General features: G+C 40.6%; 1 protein-coding gene across 11 annotated transcripts in view; it reads left to right on the top strand.

The window, feature by feature from the left end:
• Window positions 1–9477, top strand: part of LOC102453268 (inter-alpha-trypsin inhibitor heavy chain H4) — a 55271-nt gene extending 45794 nt beyond the window's left edge. For all 11 annotated transcript variants that reach the window (XM_025186977.3, XM_006127586.5, XM_075939375.2 and 8 more), the window contains 4 exons: window positions 1052–1226; window positions 6205–6359; window positions 8277–8379; window positions 9099–9477. In XM_025186977.3, coding sequence (XP_025042762.2) covers window positions 1052–1226; window positions 6205–6359; window positions 8277–8379; window positions 9099–9177 — 512 coding nt within the window. In that variant the 3' untranslated portion in view covers window positions 9178–9477. The remainder of the gene's footprint in view (window positions 1–1051; window positions 1227–6204; window positions 6360–8276; window positions 8380–9098) is intronic.
• Window positions 9478–13104: the final 3627 nt, after the last annotated feature.

Below are 13104 nucleotides of genomic sequence, written 5' to 3'. Positions count from 1 at the left end.
CTGCTGCCCACCCTCCCTCTCTGCGCTGCTGCCTCTTCTAAAGAGGCAGCAGCAAGGGGGTGGGGGACAGGCAGCTAGCTTGAGACGACATGCATGGGGAAATGCCTTAAAAGCCAGCTTCCCACATGTACCAGCTCCCACCTGCTCCCTTCACTCTTGGTGATGCTGCCTCTCTATCAGAGGCAGTGGGGAGAGGAGGGGAGAGGTGGTTTATGTGGATCTGGTGAACATGGGGACCCAGCTTAAAAGCCAGTTCTTCATGACACTGACTTCCGCTTCCCTCTCCCCCCCCCCCACTCCTCCGCTGCCTCTGAAATAGAGGCAGCATGGGGTGGGGAATGAGTGTAGTTGATAAGATTGACTGATAAGCCTGGGCTCATCAGTTAATCATGTACTCAACCACATATTGACATTCCTAATGTCGACAAAACATTTTTCACCAAAAGGGTGGATTTTGATGAGTCTCTTTGGAGGCTCCTCCTCTTGGCCAATCTTGTGAGGCTTTTGATTATGAATACAAATCTTTACTATACACAAGGCAGGCTGTAGTCTTTCTAGTACACACACATTATGAAATCATCAGCAGAAGTAATGTGAGCTTGTGTTCTCATGGCCTGTAGTTCCACGCCTGGCAGCCTGTTGCTGCTAAGGTCCAGAGTAATCTGTGAAAGACAGTGAGCGCCCAGGGCCGGAGACATTGCCCCAAATGTCTTTTTGGCCCCAAATGTCTTTTTCGTGGTTGTGACCACAGAGGATATTTGGAGAGTGAATTCTACACAAGTGAAAATGGAAGCAGGATGCAGCCCCAGAGCTGAATTTTGTCCCCTTAAATACAACACACTTAAACATGAGCGGTAACAATGAATGGTTTGGTTTGGTTTGATTTATTTCATAGAATCCTAGAGCTGGAAGAGACCTCAGGAGTCATCGAGTCTACCCCCTGCCCAAAGCAGGGCCAACACAACTCAATCATCCCAGCCAGGGCTTTACTTATCATTTATTTATTATTAATATTGTGTCCCGTGACTACTCTATATTAATGGCTTTTCAGGAATCTCTGTGACTGGCAAGCTTGGGAGAAATGCAAGTCACTTTGTGCTGTTTGAAATTACCTACTTGGATCGTCGTGTGCAAGTCCGGGTGTCAAAGGAAGGAGCTGTGCTGAAGTATGGTGGTCAAAACTCCAAACTCCCATGGACAAAGTCTGCCTCCTCCACAATCCAAGGGTAAGAAATGTCCTTATGCATTTTTCTTTATTTAAGAGAGCATCTGATTTTCATTTAACTCTGTCTCCATTTGTACACTCATGGTTTTCTGGGTTCAGGTAACCTGAGACCCAAATTTAATATCTATGTCTACCTGACTTTGTCCATGTATTTGGTAATTAGGCATCTAACCAACCTGAGGTTTATACTTACATGTTGCAGGTGCAAAAGGGATTAGAGATTAGATTTTAAAAATCCAGCCTGATGTCAATAGAATGAAATATTTTCAATCGTTTCTTTTTGCTGCTACATAGGAGTATAACCCCCTCTTCCCTACCTGGGTTATTTGGGAGCAGGCAATGCCCACCTGTGTGCTTGGGCTCCCAATGTTTTTAACACTAAAGGAAATTCTGAGTATCTCAGTGGTGATGTTGGATACACCCCTTTGGTGGAGTCCCTTGCTTCTAAGGGAATATACAATGGCAGTGCCTCCTCCTGGCTGGCCCCGTACACATTTAAGGAAGTGCCCTGGGAGTCTCCAGGAATAAATTTAATCCAGTAATAATCTGGCTCTAACTCCAAAACAACAATTTTAAATAAAATGCATCTAATTGATTAAATTAGAATTAACACACTTTTACTTAACCACTTAGGGTACATCTACACTAGCCCCCAGTTCGAACTAGGAAGGCTAATGAGGGCAAACGAAATTGCAAATGGGATTTAAATATCCCACGCTTCATTAGCATGTTCCCAGCCAGTCGCAATTTTGGAAATTGACTAGCCCGGAATAACTGCCCGTGTCTACACGTGGCAGAGAAGCGCGATTCCGAGATAATCCCTTAGTTCGAATTAACAGTTAAACCTCATTCCATGAAGTGGACGCGGGCAGTTATTCTGGGCTAGTCAATTTCCAAGATGGCAACTGGCCGGCAACATGCTAATGAAATGCAGGATATTTAAATCCCGCACTTCATTTGCAATTTCGGTCGCCCTCATTAGCCTCCCTAGTTCGAACTAGGGGGCTAGTGTAGACGTACCCTTAAAGAAACAGAGTTTAATAGACTAAGATTGAATAAAATCATAGAATCATACAATCCTAGGGCTGGAAGAGACTTCAGGAGGCCATCAAGTCCAGCCCCCTGCCCAAGGCAGGACCAATCCCAACTCAATCATCCCAGCCAGGGCTTTGTCAAGCCAAGACTTAAACACCTCTAGGGATGGAGATTCCACCCCTTCCCTAAGTAACCTATCCCAGTGCTTCACCACCCTCCTAGGGAAATAGTTTTTCCTAATATCTGACCTAGACCTCTTCCACTGTAACTTGAGGCGATTGCTCCTTGTTCTGCCATCCATCACCACTGAGAACAGTCTCTCTCCATCCTCTTTGGAACCTCCCGTCAGTTAGTTGAAAGCTGCTATCAAATCCCCTCACTCTTCTCTTCTGCAGACTAAACAAACCCAAATCCCTCAGCCTCTCCTTATAGGTCATGTGCTCCAGCCCTCTAATCATTTTGGTTGCCCTCCGCTGGACCCTCTCCAATGTGTCCACATCTTTTCTATAGTGGGGGCCCCAGAACTGGACACAACACTCCAGATGTGGCCTCACCTGAGCCTCATAAAGGGGAAGAAATCAATGAACAAAGTGCACAGAATTAAAGGAAACTTAGCTATCTGGCATTTGCATTGACACCGTTTATCCCACCCCAGAGTGTGCCCTCCTCTGGATTCAGAGTCCCAGACCCTTGCTTGAGTGGGCGCGCTTGAAGATTTGCAGATGGAGTGGAGACGGCACTGGGCAGCTTGTGTGTGTGTCAGTCCAGGCAAAGCAACAAGCTGCACAATTTCTCTGATGCTGGAGTTGGCCCCACCAAATGCCAGCAGCTCTAGTGCCCTGGGCAGATCACTGTGCCTCTCTTCAGACCCAGAGTCAGTTTTTCTTCTGTGCTCTGTCCTAAGCAGCATTTTCCCAAACAGCCAGCGTTACTCACAGTCACCTCCTGTGCAGGCCCTTCTCAGCCACAGGCACAGCCAGAGGTTCTCCCCTCCAGGAACAATCACGAACAGCCCCCAATGCAGCCTGCTAGATCCAAGCCCCAGCAGGCTCTAGCTTCCAGCTGTAGCTGCTAGACTGGAAATGGCTCCACACCAGCAATCTGGCTCCTTTCTCCAAACTGGAGCCCACCACCTCCCTCCCTCCACTGCTTGGAAGAGAGCAACAGTTTCCCTCCTTTTTCCCAAGGCATCCTGGGAATTGTAGTCTCTAGGGCTAGACTGTAGCACCAAGGATCCTCTCAGTAAAAGTCAGAGACTCCTATAGGAAAGGGAGCCCACAGGAGTAAAAACACTTATCTTCCCAAAAAGAGATCCAACATTTTATTTAAAAAGCTGTCTTCCTAATTTGCTGAAAGGCTGCTGTAGATTTTTTTTCCCCCATCTAATGGATTTTGGTCACCCAGTTGCTTTCACTCTCTGGGCTTTACTTAAACCCAACAAGCCACTATCACTTGATCTCTCTTCAAAAGATAACTTCATTTACAGGTTTGAGACCCATCACAAAGGTATGAATGAAGACATTACCTGGCTAGCACACTCCCTTCCACATCCTCATGACTTAAAAACAATTTGAACCTTCTCTATCAGCTTCATGTGACATGAACACTCTAATTCACTATTTTCCCCCTTCCTTCTCCCCAGCCCATCCCCTATTTATTTTGGAACTGGACTTTTAATACTCTATTCATCTGAAGAAGTGGGTTGTACCCACGAAAGCTCATGATACCATCTGCATGTTTTGTTAGCCTTTAAGGTGCTGCTAGGGTATTTGTTGTTTTTTAAGTTTTTCTCTGTTTATTGTATTACTACATTGTCCTTCATTAATACCAAATTTATGGCGTGTTTTACCCAATCAGAGATCACACATAAAAGTACATTGCACTTTCATAAATAAGTCGGTTTCCAAAAGGCTCAGATTTTATTCCTAAAATTTAATACTAACTCATTTTGAGGCCTCTGGCAGTGATGAATGAATGGCGCAGATAGTTTTGTAAAAATACAATCAGAGAATCAGAGAACCAGAAAGAACCTCAAGATGTCATCAAGTCCAGTCCTCTGCACTCATCACAGGACCAAGCATCCCTGACAGGAATTTGTCTAAGCTGCTCTTTAAAATCTCCAATGATGGAAGCCCACCACCTCTCTAAGCAATTAGAAAGTTTTTCCTAATGTCCAACCTAAACCTCCCTTGCTACAATTTATAGCCATTGCATCTTGTCCTGTCCTCAGGAGTAAAGGGGAAGAGTGTTTCTCCCTCCTCCTTGTAACATTCTTTCAAGTACTTGAAAACTATTATCCTGTCTCCTCTGTCTTCTCTTTTCCAGACTAAACAACACTCCTGTTAATACATCCCAGAATGAGGTTTAATTTTTTCCCAAAAGTATCATACTGTTGACTCTTATTTAGCTTGTGGTCCATCATGACTCCTAGGTTCCTTTCTGCAGAACTCCTTCCTAGATAATCACTTCCCATTTTGTATGTGTGAAACTTAATGTTCCTTCCAATGTGGAGTACTTTAAATGTGTCCTTATTGAATTTCATCCTGTTTGCCTCAGACCATTTCTCCAGTTTGTCCAGATTATTTTGAAGTATCTATAATTTTAGACAATTTCTGCTGTTTCAGAAGTGTTTTAAATTTTATAATTGGATGGATGAACTGATTTAGTCAGCAGACCAAAATATAAATTCAAAAGGAGACTTTAGACAGCCTTTTCTCTTGGCTCCTTTGGTTAACTAATAGACCAGTAGTGGACAAGAACAAAAGCTGCAAAGTGCACTGATCAGAATGTCCTTGTTATCTAGGCAAGGCCTACAAGTGGTATGGATTTATGTTCCACACACAGGATGGACCCTGTCAATGCAGTGCTAAGTTTCTGAACATTTAGACAAAAATCTGAATGTTTAGAACCCTTAGAGGTATTGGATTAGGGATCATTATAGCAGGGGGCCAGTTAAGAAGTAAAAATATGGATTTAAATCCACTCCGTTTTGTGCGTCTTCAGATTATGGATGTTTGGTTCAGGCCAGTGGGACTGACAGCCTCACCAGACTCCTGGGCAAGGTGAGGGGACCCTGATCTGTGCCCCAGGAAGGGGCAAGACTGGGGCTAGGCCACCCTCAGCACTGTCTGGAGAGTGCTACATCTCCCCTAGGCACCTCTCATTGCTGCCCAGAGCACATTGCATGCTGGGTATAAAGAGTCCAGGGCTCCGGATGTCAATGCGGTAGGGGTGGCAGCCAGAAACTTTAGTCCCTTTTGTATCACTGGGCCCCAGAGCAGTTGCTTCTCGCCCCCCCCCCCCCCCCCCCTCGGCGGGCCTGGTGGGTCAGGCTCACCTTTATTACGTTTCTTGAATTCTTGGTGGCTTTTTAAAAAGAAAAAAAGATGGACCTCTGCATTTTCCTAATTAACTACAAGAAGAAAGACAGGTCCTGAAAATTCTGAGAGATTATTCTTGTAAAATAGCCAAGAGAGTTTTGATGGGGAACTGGACCTTTGAATTTTCATCCATGCTGATTACAATATTTTGTACGTATGTTATAATCATTACAAAGAATATTCTTTTTCCTCTTCACCAAGCATTTTTTTGCCATGGGCAAAAATATATTTTCATTAGCAAACAATCCTGTTAATTTAACATTTTTTCCCTGTAAACTATATTAACTGATGTGTGATTTTAAGGCACGGCGGGAGGAGAGAGGAAGGCAAATTACTGTACTTATTGCTGCATAGAAAATGTGACCTCAGTTCAAGTTCAGTGCATAAAAAAGAATCTGATTACAAAGGGTAGCAGCATATCTACAATAAATCAGGTTCTGGTCCATGAGTAGTCCTCCTACACATAACAGTCATGCAAATAATACCACTACCACCAAATACTCAAGCATTATATAAATATCTTAACATTTTTCTTAGAAAAACCAGGATTGCTTTTTTTCCTAGGGTGGAGATCACAGTTGAAAAGGAAAGAAGTCTGACAGTATCAGCATCTGAGAACATCACAATGAAAATTTCTTTTGTAAAGTCTCCAAATCATTTCCTTGGGTTATATTTCATGGATACTGACCTTTTTTCTGACAAAGCCAGTGGACTTCTTGGTATGTATCATCCAAGTAGCGTAGTAGGGCCTAGGAAATAAAGAAAGGTGCTGTAATTAAATATTGAAATGAACTCTGAGTTCAGTTTCCAATTCAGCCTCAGATTTGGGCAAGTTGTTAAACTTCTCTCGGCTAAATTCTTCTTTGCTACCTAGTGTTGATCTGTAAATAACTGCGTTGGTTTAGGCTTTTGTCCCTTAGACCTCTACCAGTTAAAAGGGGATAATAATACATCTCTAGATCACAGGGGCCTAAAGGATACACTTATTAATGTGTGAGGTATATAGGAGAAAGGAAGAGCTTGGTGCTTGATCCAAAGTAAGCAAGAGTTATACTATGAATGAGAGAGAGGCCGTGTCAAAAGCAGATGTTTGCTTGCAAGTCTGTCGGCACTAAAACTAAAAACACGTGGAACATGTAAATACATTCCATCAGGACAGTACAGGGACACCCAGCTGAGTACATGATACAACAGCTGGAAACAGCAAGAGTGAAAGCATGACAATGGGTAGTGAATGCTTTGGAGGAAAGTACAAGGGGAGGTTCCAAACGTGTCGTTAATGCGTAAGATGATACATGCGGTGTGTATAATAGATTGTTCATTTCTCTCTATAAATATTGGGTTATCTCGACTTAACTCTTTGGCCGCCTAGGGGGCAGTAGTGAAATCCATACTATCGACTGAGCCGTATCCATTGTCCTTGGAGGCCATCTGGCCATCATGTACTTTGTTCGACAATAAACCTGCCTCGGGTGCTTTCGTATCTTTTCTGAGTCTGTGGTATTTGGGAGCTCTCATAAAGTCTGTTATGCTAGCTACCCACAGAGAGATTTTATTATTTAATTTATTTTAAATATTTTACTCCATCCCTTTATTTAAAATATTTGAGGCGGCTTACAATTTTTTAAAAAAATACAATATAAATATATATAAAAAATTAAAATACAAGACCCCAGAGGGATATTAAAACCTGCTAAGACCGTTCAAGAGGAGGGACGGACACACACAGACTCAAAGAGATGGCATGATATCCTGAGGGAGCATACAAAAATGCACACAGCCAAATGTTTATCATCACTGACAGAGCAGGAGACCTGTCAGGACGCCATATCAGTGAATCCTGCATTTACAGTATTGCTGTCCTGAATTACTACAAAGTGCTCAGTTGTAAGAGTTCTTTCAGAAAAAGGCATGTGTGGACAGGGAAGAGGGAGTTCTTTCGAAAGAAGAGGAAAAAGCACAGGTGCCCTGGTGGCCACTCTGTCCATAGTAATCACAGCTGAAATGTGAGATAGTATCCATTCAGTATGGACGCTATCTTTCGAAAAAGCAGATCACTTTTTCAATGCGCTTTTGCAGTGTGGATGCTCTCTTTCTGTTTCCGGAAGATCTCTTCCAGAAAAGCTTCTTCCGAAAGAAGCCTGCAGTCTAGACATAGCCCCACAGAAAATACCCAGACATCTCAACCTGACATAAAAAAGGAAAAAAGCAGTTTCCTTAAAGCAATTGTCCAAAAATCTTTTAAATACAGAAAGATCTGACATAGCCCAACACTGGAAACAAATAAATGTAGAAATAGGAGTCAGTGGGATTCTGTGTGAGCATGTGAGCATGAATCTGTTGGCAGCATTGTGCCTGTGATAGTAAGAATCTTAGATAAGCATCTAGGACCAAAGAGAATGACTTCTGAAACAAGGGAAAGGCCTTAGAAAGCCAGAAAGCTTCCATCATATGTCTTTTATTGTTAGTTCGTATGATTGGAATAACATGACTGCACAGGTAACATTATCTCAGGCAAGCAACTACTCGCTCTGTAGCCATTCAAGGGGTTCTTATTAAATGAACAAAAATATGCATTTTGAAAAGCTTTCTGATAAATGTGATTTTGAAATATTTTTATGTCTGTTTTCTCTAAGGTCAATTTTACTTCGACACAAATTTGGAAACTAACCCTGGAGCAAGTCAGGGACAGCAAGAAAGAGTTCTTAATGTTCATGGACAAAAGCATAGTGTTAACAGGTAAAACGAACCAGTAGGGTATGGGAGGGGAAGGAGTATATGCTTTATGTGATTTACTTTGTTTTAATATTTTGTATGCAATCAGAGATGCCTCAAGGATTTAGCGGTTTGAAATGATGTATCACTGGCAAATATGCTGGAAATTAGTACAGTTCGTGAATTAATAAAGTGTTTGGTTGCAGTAGTCGTCTTAAACAAATGTCAAGTGAATCATTAGAAGCATCTGTCCAATGGTTTGCAACAGCCTGAATTTGTTGATCTTGCAAGCCTCCTTTATTTTCCTAGTTTGGGAGGAGTTTCAGTCTGTTGGATATTGGTTGTTTGTAGATGTATAATGAATGGGCATAAGCCTCAGCATAAATATGTGCATTTTTGTTAGTTTTGTAAGGGGAAAAACATGAAAAACCCTCTATTTTTCCTCCCATTCTTATTTCATCACCGGCATTCTATTTGTGGCAAGAATCCAAATCAGAATAGGTTTGCTTAATTTATGCAAACTTTCAAGCATTTTGAGACACCGTTTGTATGAAGGATGCTATTCAAAATAAGGTCTCAGAGCGATCATATGGGTGAACCTCTTATCCTTTATACAGCCGCAGTGACTGGACAGCCAATGCAGACATAAGGTTCAACCCACTCTAAGTTGATTGGAGAAAGGTGGTCTAAAGTTTGAATGTTTTCTTTATGAGTTGTTTTTCCTTTTCTTTTTATTTTTCCAGACAATCCAAGAAAGATTACAGGCTAGAGTCAACCACTGGATTTATTTCCTGCTGGTCATTACACATGAAGGCCATATAAAGAAAAACACCTGGGGGGGAAAACTAATGTAATGCTGATGTTTGTAACACTTCTGATTTAATTTCACTTTATATCATAATCTTGTGGTTTTCTTTCAACTTTTCTTGTTAATGAATAAATGTAAAAAAGGTACCTCTAAAATGTTGTAATTATACTTAAAAATTAGGTGTTGGAGTTTGATTTGTGTTTAATTTTCAAAAGTTTACAGTGTATTTCTTTATAAGACATGTTGAAAATGTATGTCAAAACTGGGAATGAACTTTAAAATAAATAGTACGACACTGGACAGAAGACATGAAATATGATGGACAGTTTCATATTTGGTAATAATAGTTATACCAGCTAATCAAATGTGTTTGACAATATGGGCTCAGTAACACTGAGAAAGGAGGATAGAGCTGTACTATCGTAGCAATAGAATAAGAATAGTTTTCTAAAATTTGCATTCATGCTCTTATTTTTGCTTATCTACTGTTATCATACTGTTATCTCATTACTAAGAACTTTCTAACACATGCTTATAAGAGAGTATTGCCTTAACTAGTTCTCTCGTACGACTGAATTGTGGGAAAAAATACAAAGCTTAGCTGAATTTCCTGTTAGTAAACTTTAAAAAAATAACTTTCAGGAATTGTAATATTTGAAGCAATAACACAAATGATGACTAGTTATTGCTTATGAATCTATAGTAGACATTGGATTAATAATTATGGTTGGAAATTGTTTTATTTGGTCAAATTTAAAACCTAATTTCAAATTCCTTAACCCTTCTAACTTTCAGCAATAAAAAAAGCATCATTTTTATGGGTTGGAAGCTAGTTTCATACTAGTGGCAGATATTTCACAACTATCGGACATTTTAAAATAAAGCATAATATGTAAGAGCAAAAGTTTCACTCCCCAGTAGGCCTAAATAACTAAATCACTTTGGAAAATGGGACAAAGGCATCTAAGTAATTTAGACACTTTTAAATATTTTACCCTAGATCTTCAAACTATTTTTGTAGAGACATTTCAAAATCACCATGAATTTAGAATACGAATTTGTTCAGGCCATTGAACCCAAAAATTCTTTGTCGTAAGCCAGATTTTTTTAAAAACTTACAAAAAAACCTGACAAACTATTACTAGATTCCATACATCAATATTTATAAAAAAGAGAATTTTCTAGACTAAAACATTGATACAAATAATTTTGTAAACAGATAAAATGTTATACCCTCTCCTATACATATATACCCACGGTGATTGCATACCATTATCTGAATTGCTTGTGTAACCAAGGTAATATACACAAAATGGACTGTTATATACCCTGTAGCATGCAGTTTGACTGACCAGACAATAACACTGCTGACTACAATACCCACAATCTACAGTACTGTAAATATACTAAAGATATTGGGGTTAACCTCAGTGCATTACATAACACTGATACTAATTCACAATAGAAATATTATCAGCCGTCTTATAGCAAATACAGATTTGCAACGCACTGAGCCCTCTTCCACTTTCACTGCCTGTTGACAGCAGGAAACACCAATATCCATAGGAGTAAATATATAATAAGAAAAAGAAAAAAATCGAGGCAGAAAAAAATTAAAATTTCTACTCGTCACTTTCCCTTGTCTCCATGCACTGATACATCTGTAAATGCTCTCTCTGTCTCTGCTTTAGTACCTCCTTTTTTTTTTAGTACCACCTCCTTAAACAATAGGGAACCAACTGGTAGTGAAGTAAGAGTTTTGAACACTTGGGGTGTGTCTAGACTACAGGATTTTGTCGACAAAAGTGGACTTTTATCGATAAAACTATACCTGCTTCTACACTGCCGCTGAGTTCTGTCAACATAATGTTGACAGAACTCAGCAGTTTTGTCGACGGCTGTAAACCTCATTCTATGAGGAATAATGCCTTTTGTTGACAGAGTTCTGTCGACAGAAGGTGTTATTGCACCTACACTGTCCTGTGTGCCTACCCTGTCATGTCGACAAAGCGGCTTGCTTTGTCGACAGAACTGGATGTAGTCTAGACACTCTTTGTCGACAGAAACAAAATACAGGACTATGTAGCACTTTAAAGACTAACAAGACGGTTTATTAGATGATGAGCTTTCGTGGGCCAGACCCACTTCCTCAGATCTGAGGAAGTGGGTCTGGCCCACGAAAGCTCATCATCTAATAAACCGTCTTGTTAGTCTTTAAAGTGCTACATAGTCCTGTATTTTGTTTCAGCTACACCAGACTAACACGGCTACATTTCTATCACTATTTGTCGACAGAAGCTTTGTCGACAGTATCAGTCAACAAAACTTCTGTCGACAAAAGCCTGTAGTCTAGACATACCCTTGGAAAGAATCCTCCACAATTCTCTGCCTCAAGACCTTTGCAAAGAGTTTTTTCCCCTATGTTCTGAGGACGTGACAACTAGGTTCTGAAGACATGATGATTCAGCCACAATAAGCTGATGAGGCATCATTTTGCTTCTCACCTCTAGAGGCCTCACGGGTTAAACAGGAAACTGAAGATATGGTTGGGTCCCGCGTTGCCTTGTGCCCCATAATTGGTCAGGCTGAGTACTGCCACCTGCTCTCATTCCTGTTAATTTTAACAATGAAAATACTTTTTAGACCATAGGTGGGTGTATTTTGACGCTATCAACCCTTCCAGTCCAACACCTGAGAAAAAATGTAAATTGCCTCAGTCTAATAACCATTAACTTGTAGAATCAAAATTCTGAATCAAGCAAATTGAATATAAACTTACTAGTTTCCATGGCTGAGTTCTTTCCCATTTCGTTTCCTGTAATAAGAACAGAAGAACAGACATACTGGGTCAGAGCAAAGGTCCATCTAGCCCAGTATCCCATCTGCTGACAGTGACCAATACCAGACGCCCCAGAAGGAGAGAACACAACAGGTAATCCTCATGTGATCCCTCTTCCATCATCCATCTCCAGACAAACAGAGGCAAGGGACATCATTCCTACCCATCCTGGATAATAGTAATTGATGGACCTAACCTCCATGAATCTATCTAGCTCTTTTTTGAGTGCTGTTAAAGTCCTAGCCTTGACAACAGCCTCTGGCAAGGAGTTCCACAGGTTGTGTGCTGAGTGAAGAAAAATTCCTTTTGTTTGTTTTAAACCTGCTGCTTATCAATTTCATTTGGTGACCCCTAGTTCTTATATCATGGGAATAAGTAAATAACTTTTTCTTATTCACTTTTTCCACACCCAGTCAAGATTGTGTAGACCTCTATCATATCCCCTTAGTCTTTTTTCTAAGCTGAAAAGTCCAAGTCTTTAATTTCTCTTCATATGGGACCCATTCCCAACCCCTAATCATATTTATTGCCCTTTTTTGAATTTTTTTCCAATGCCAATATATCTTTTCTTGAGATGAGGCAACCACATCTGTACGTAGTATTCAAGATATGGACATACCATGGTTTTATACACAGGCAATAAGATATTCCCTGTCTTAGAATGTTAGGAGCTTCGGGGGTGGCCGAGTTAGTATGTTACAGAAAAAAACAACAAATGGTCTGGTAGCACTTTATAGCCTAACAAAACATGTAGATGGTGTCATGAGCTTTCGTGGCACAGCCCACTTCCCTAGCATTTGTTGGGTTTTTTTGAATGTTAGGAATCATTAAAAAAGGATAGAGACTATCTTCTTTTTTGACTGCCGTTGCACATTGAGTCGATGTTTTCAAAGAACTATCCACAATTACTCCAAGATTTCTCGCTTGAGTAGTTGTAGCTCAATTAGTCCCCATCATATTGTATGTATAGTTGGGTTTATTTTTTCCAAGGTGCATTACTATTTTACCAGGGGTTCTTTCAACCCAAACCTCTTGGTCACTTTTACTCTCTGTGAGGTGGTGTCAGGAAATAATTCGGGGAGACACGGTCGTCCAATAAATG

The sequence above is a fragment of the Pelodiscus sinensis genome, chromosome 11 (genome assembly GCF_052426305.1).
Source record: "Pelodiscus sinensis isolate ZL-2025 chromosome 11, ASM5242630v1, whole genome shotgun sequence".
Taxonomy (NCBI): Eukaryota; Metazoa; Chordata; order Testudines; family Trionychidae; genus Pelodiscus; species Pelodiscus sinensis.
The sequence above is the reverse complement of the archived record's forward strand: the minus strand, read 5'-3'. Positions and strand labels throughout refer to the sequence as shown.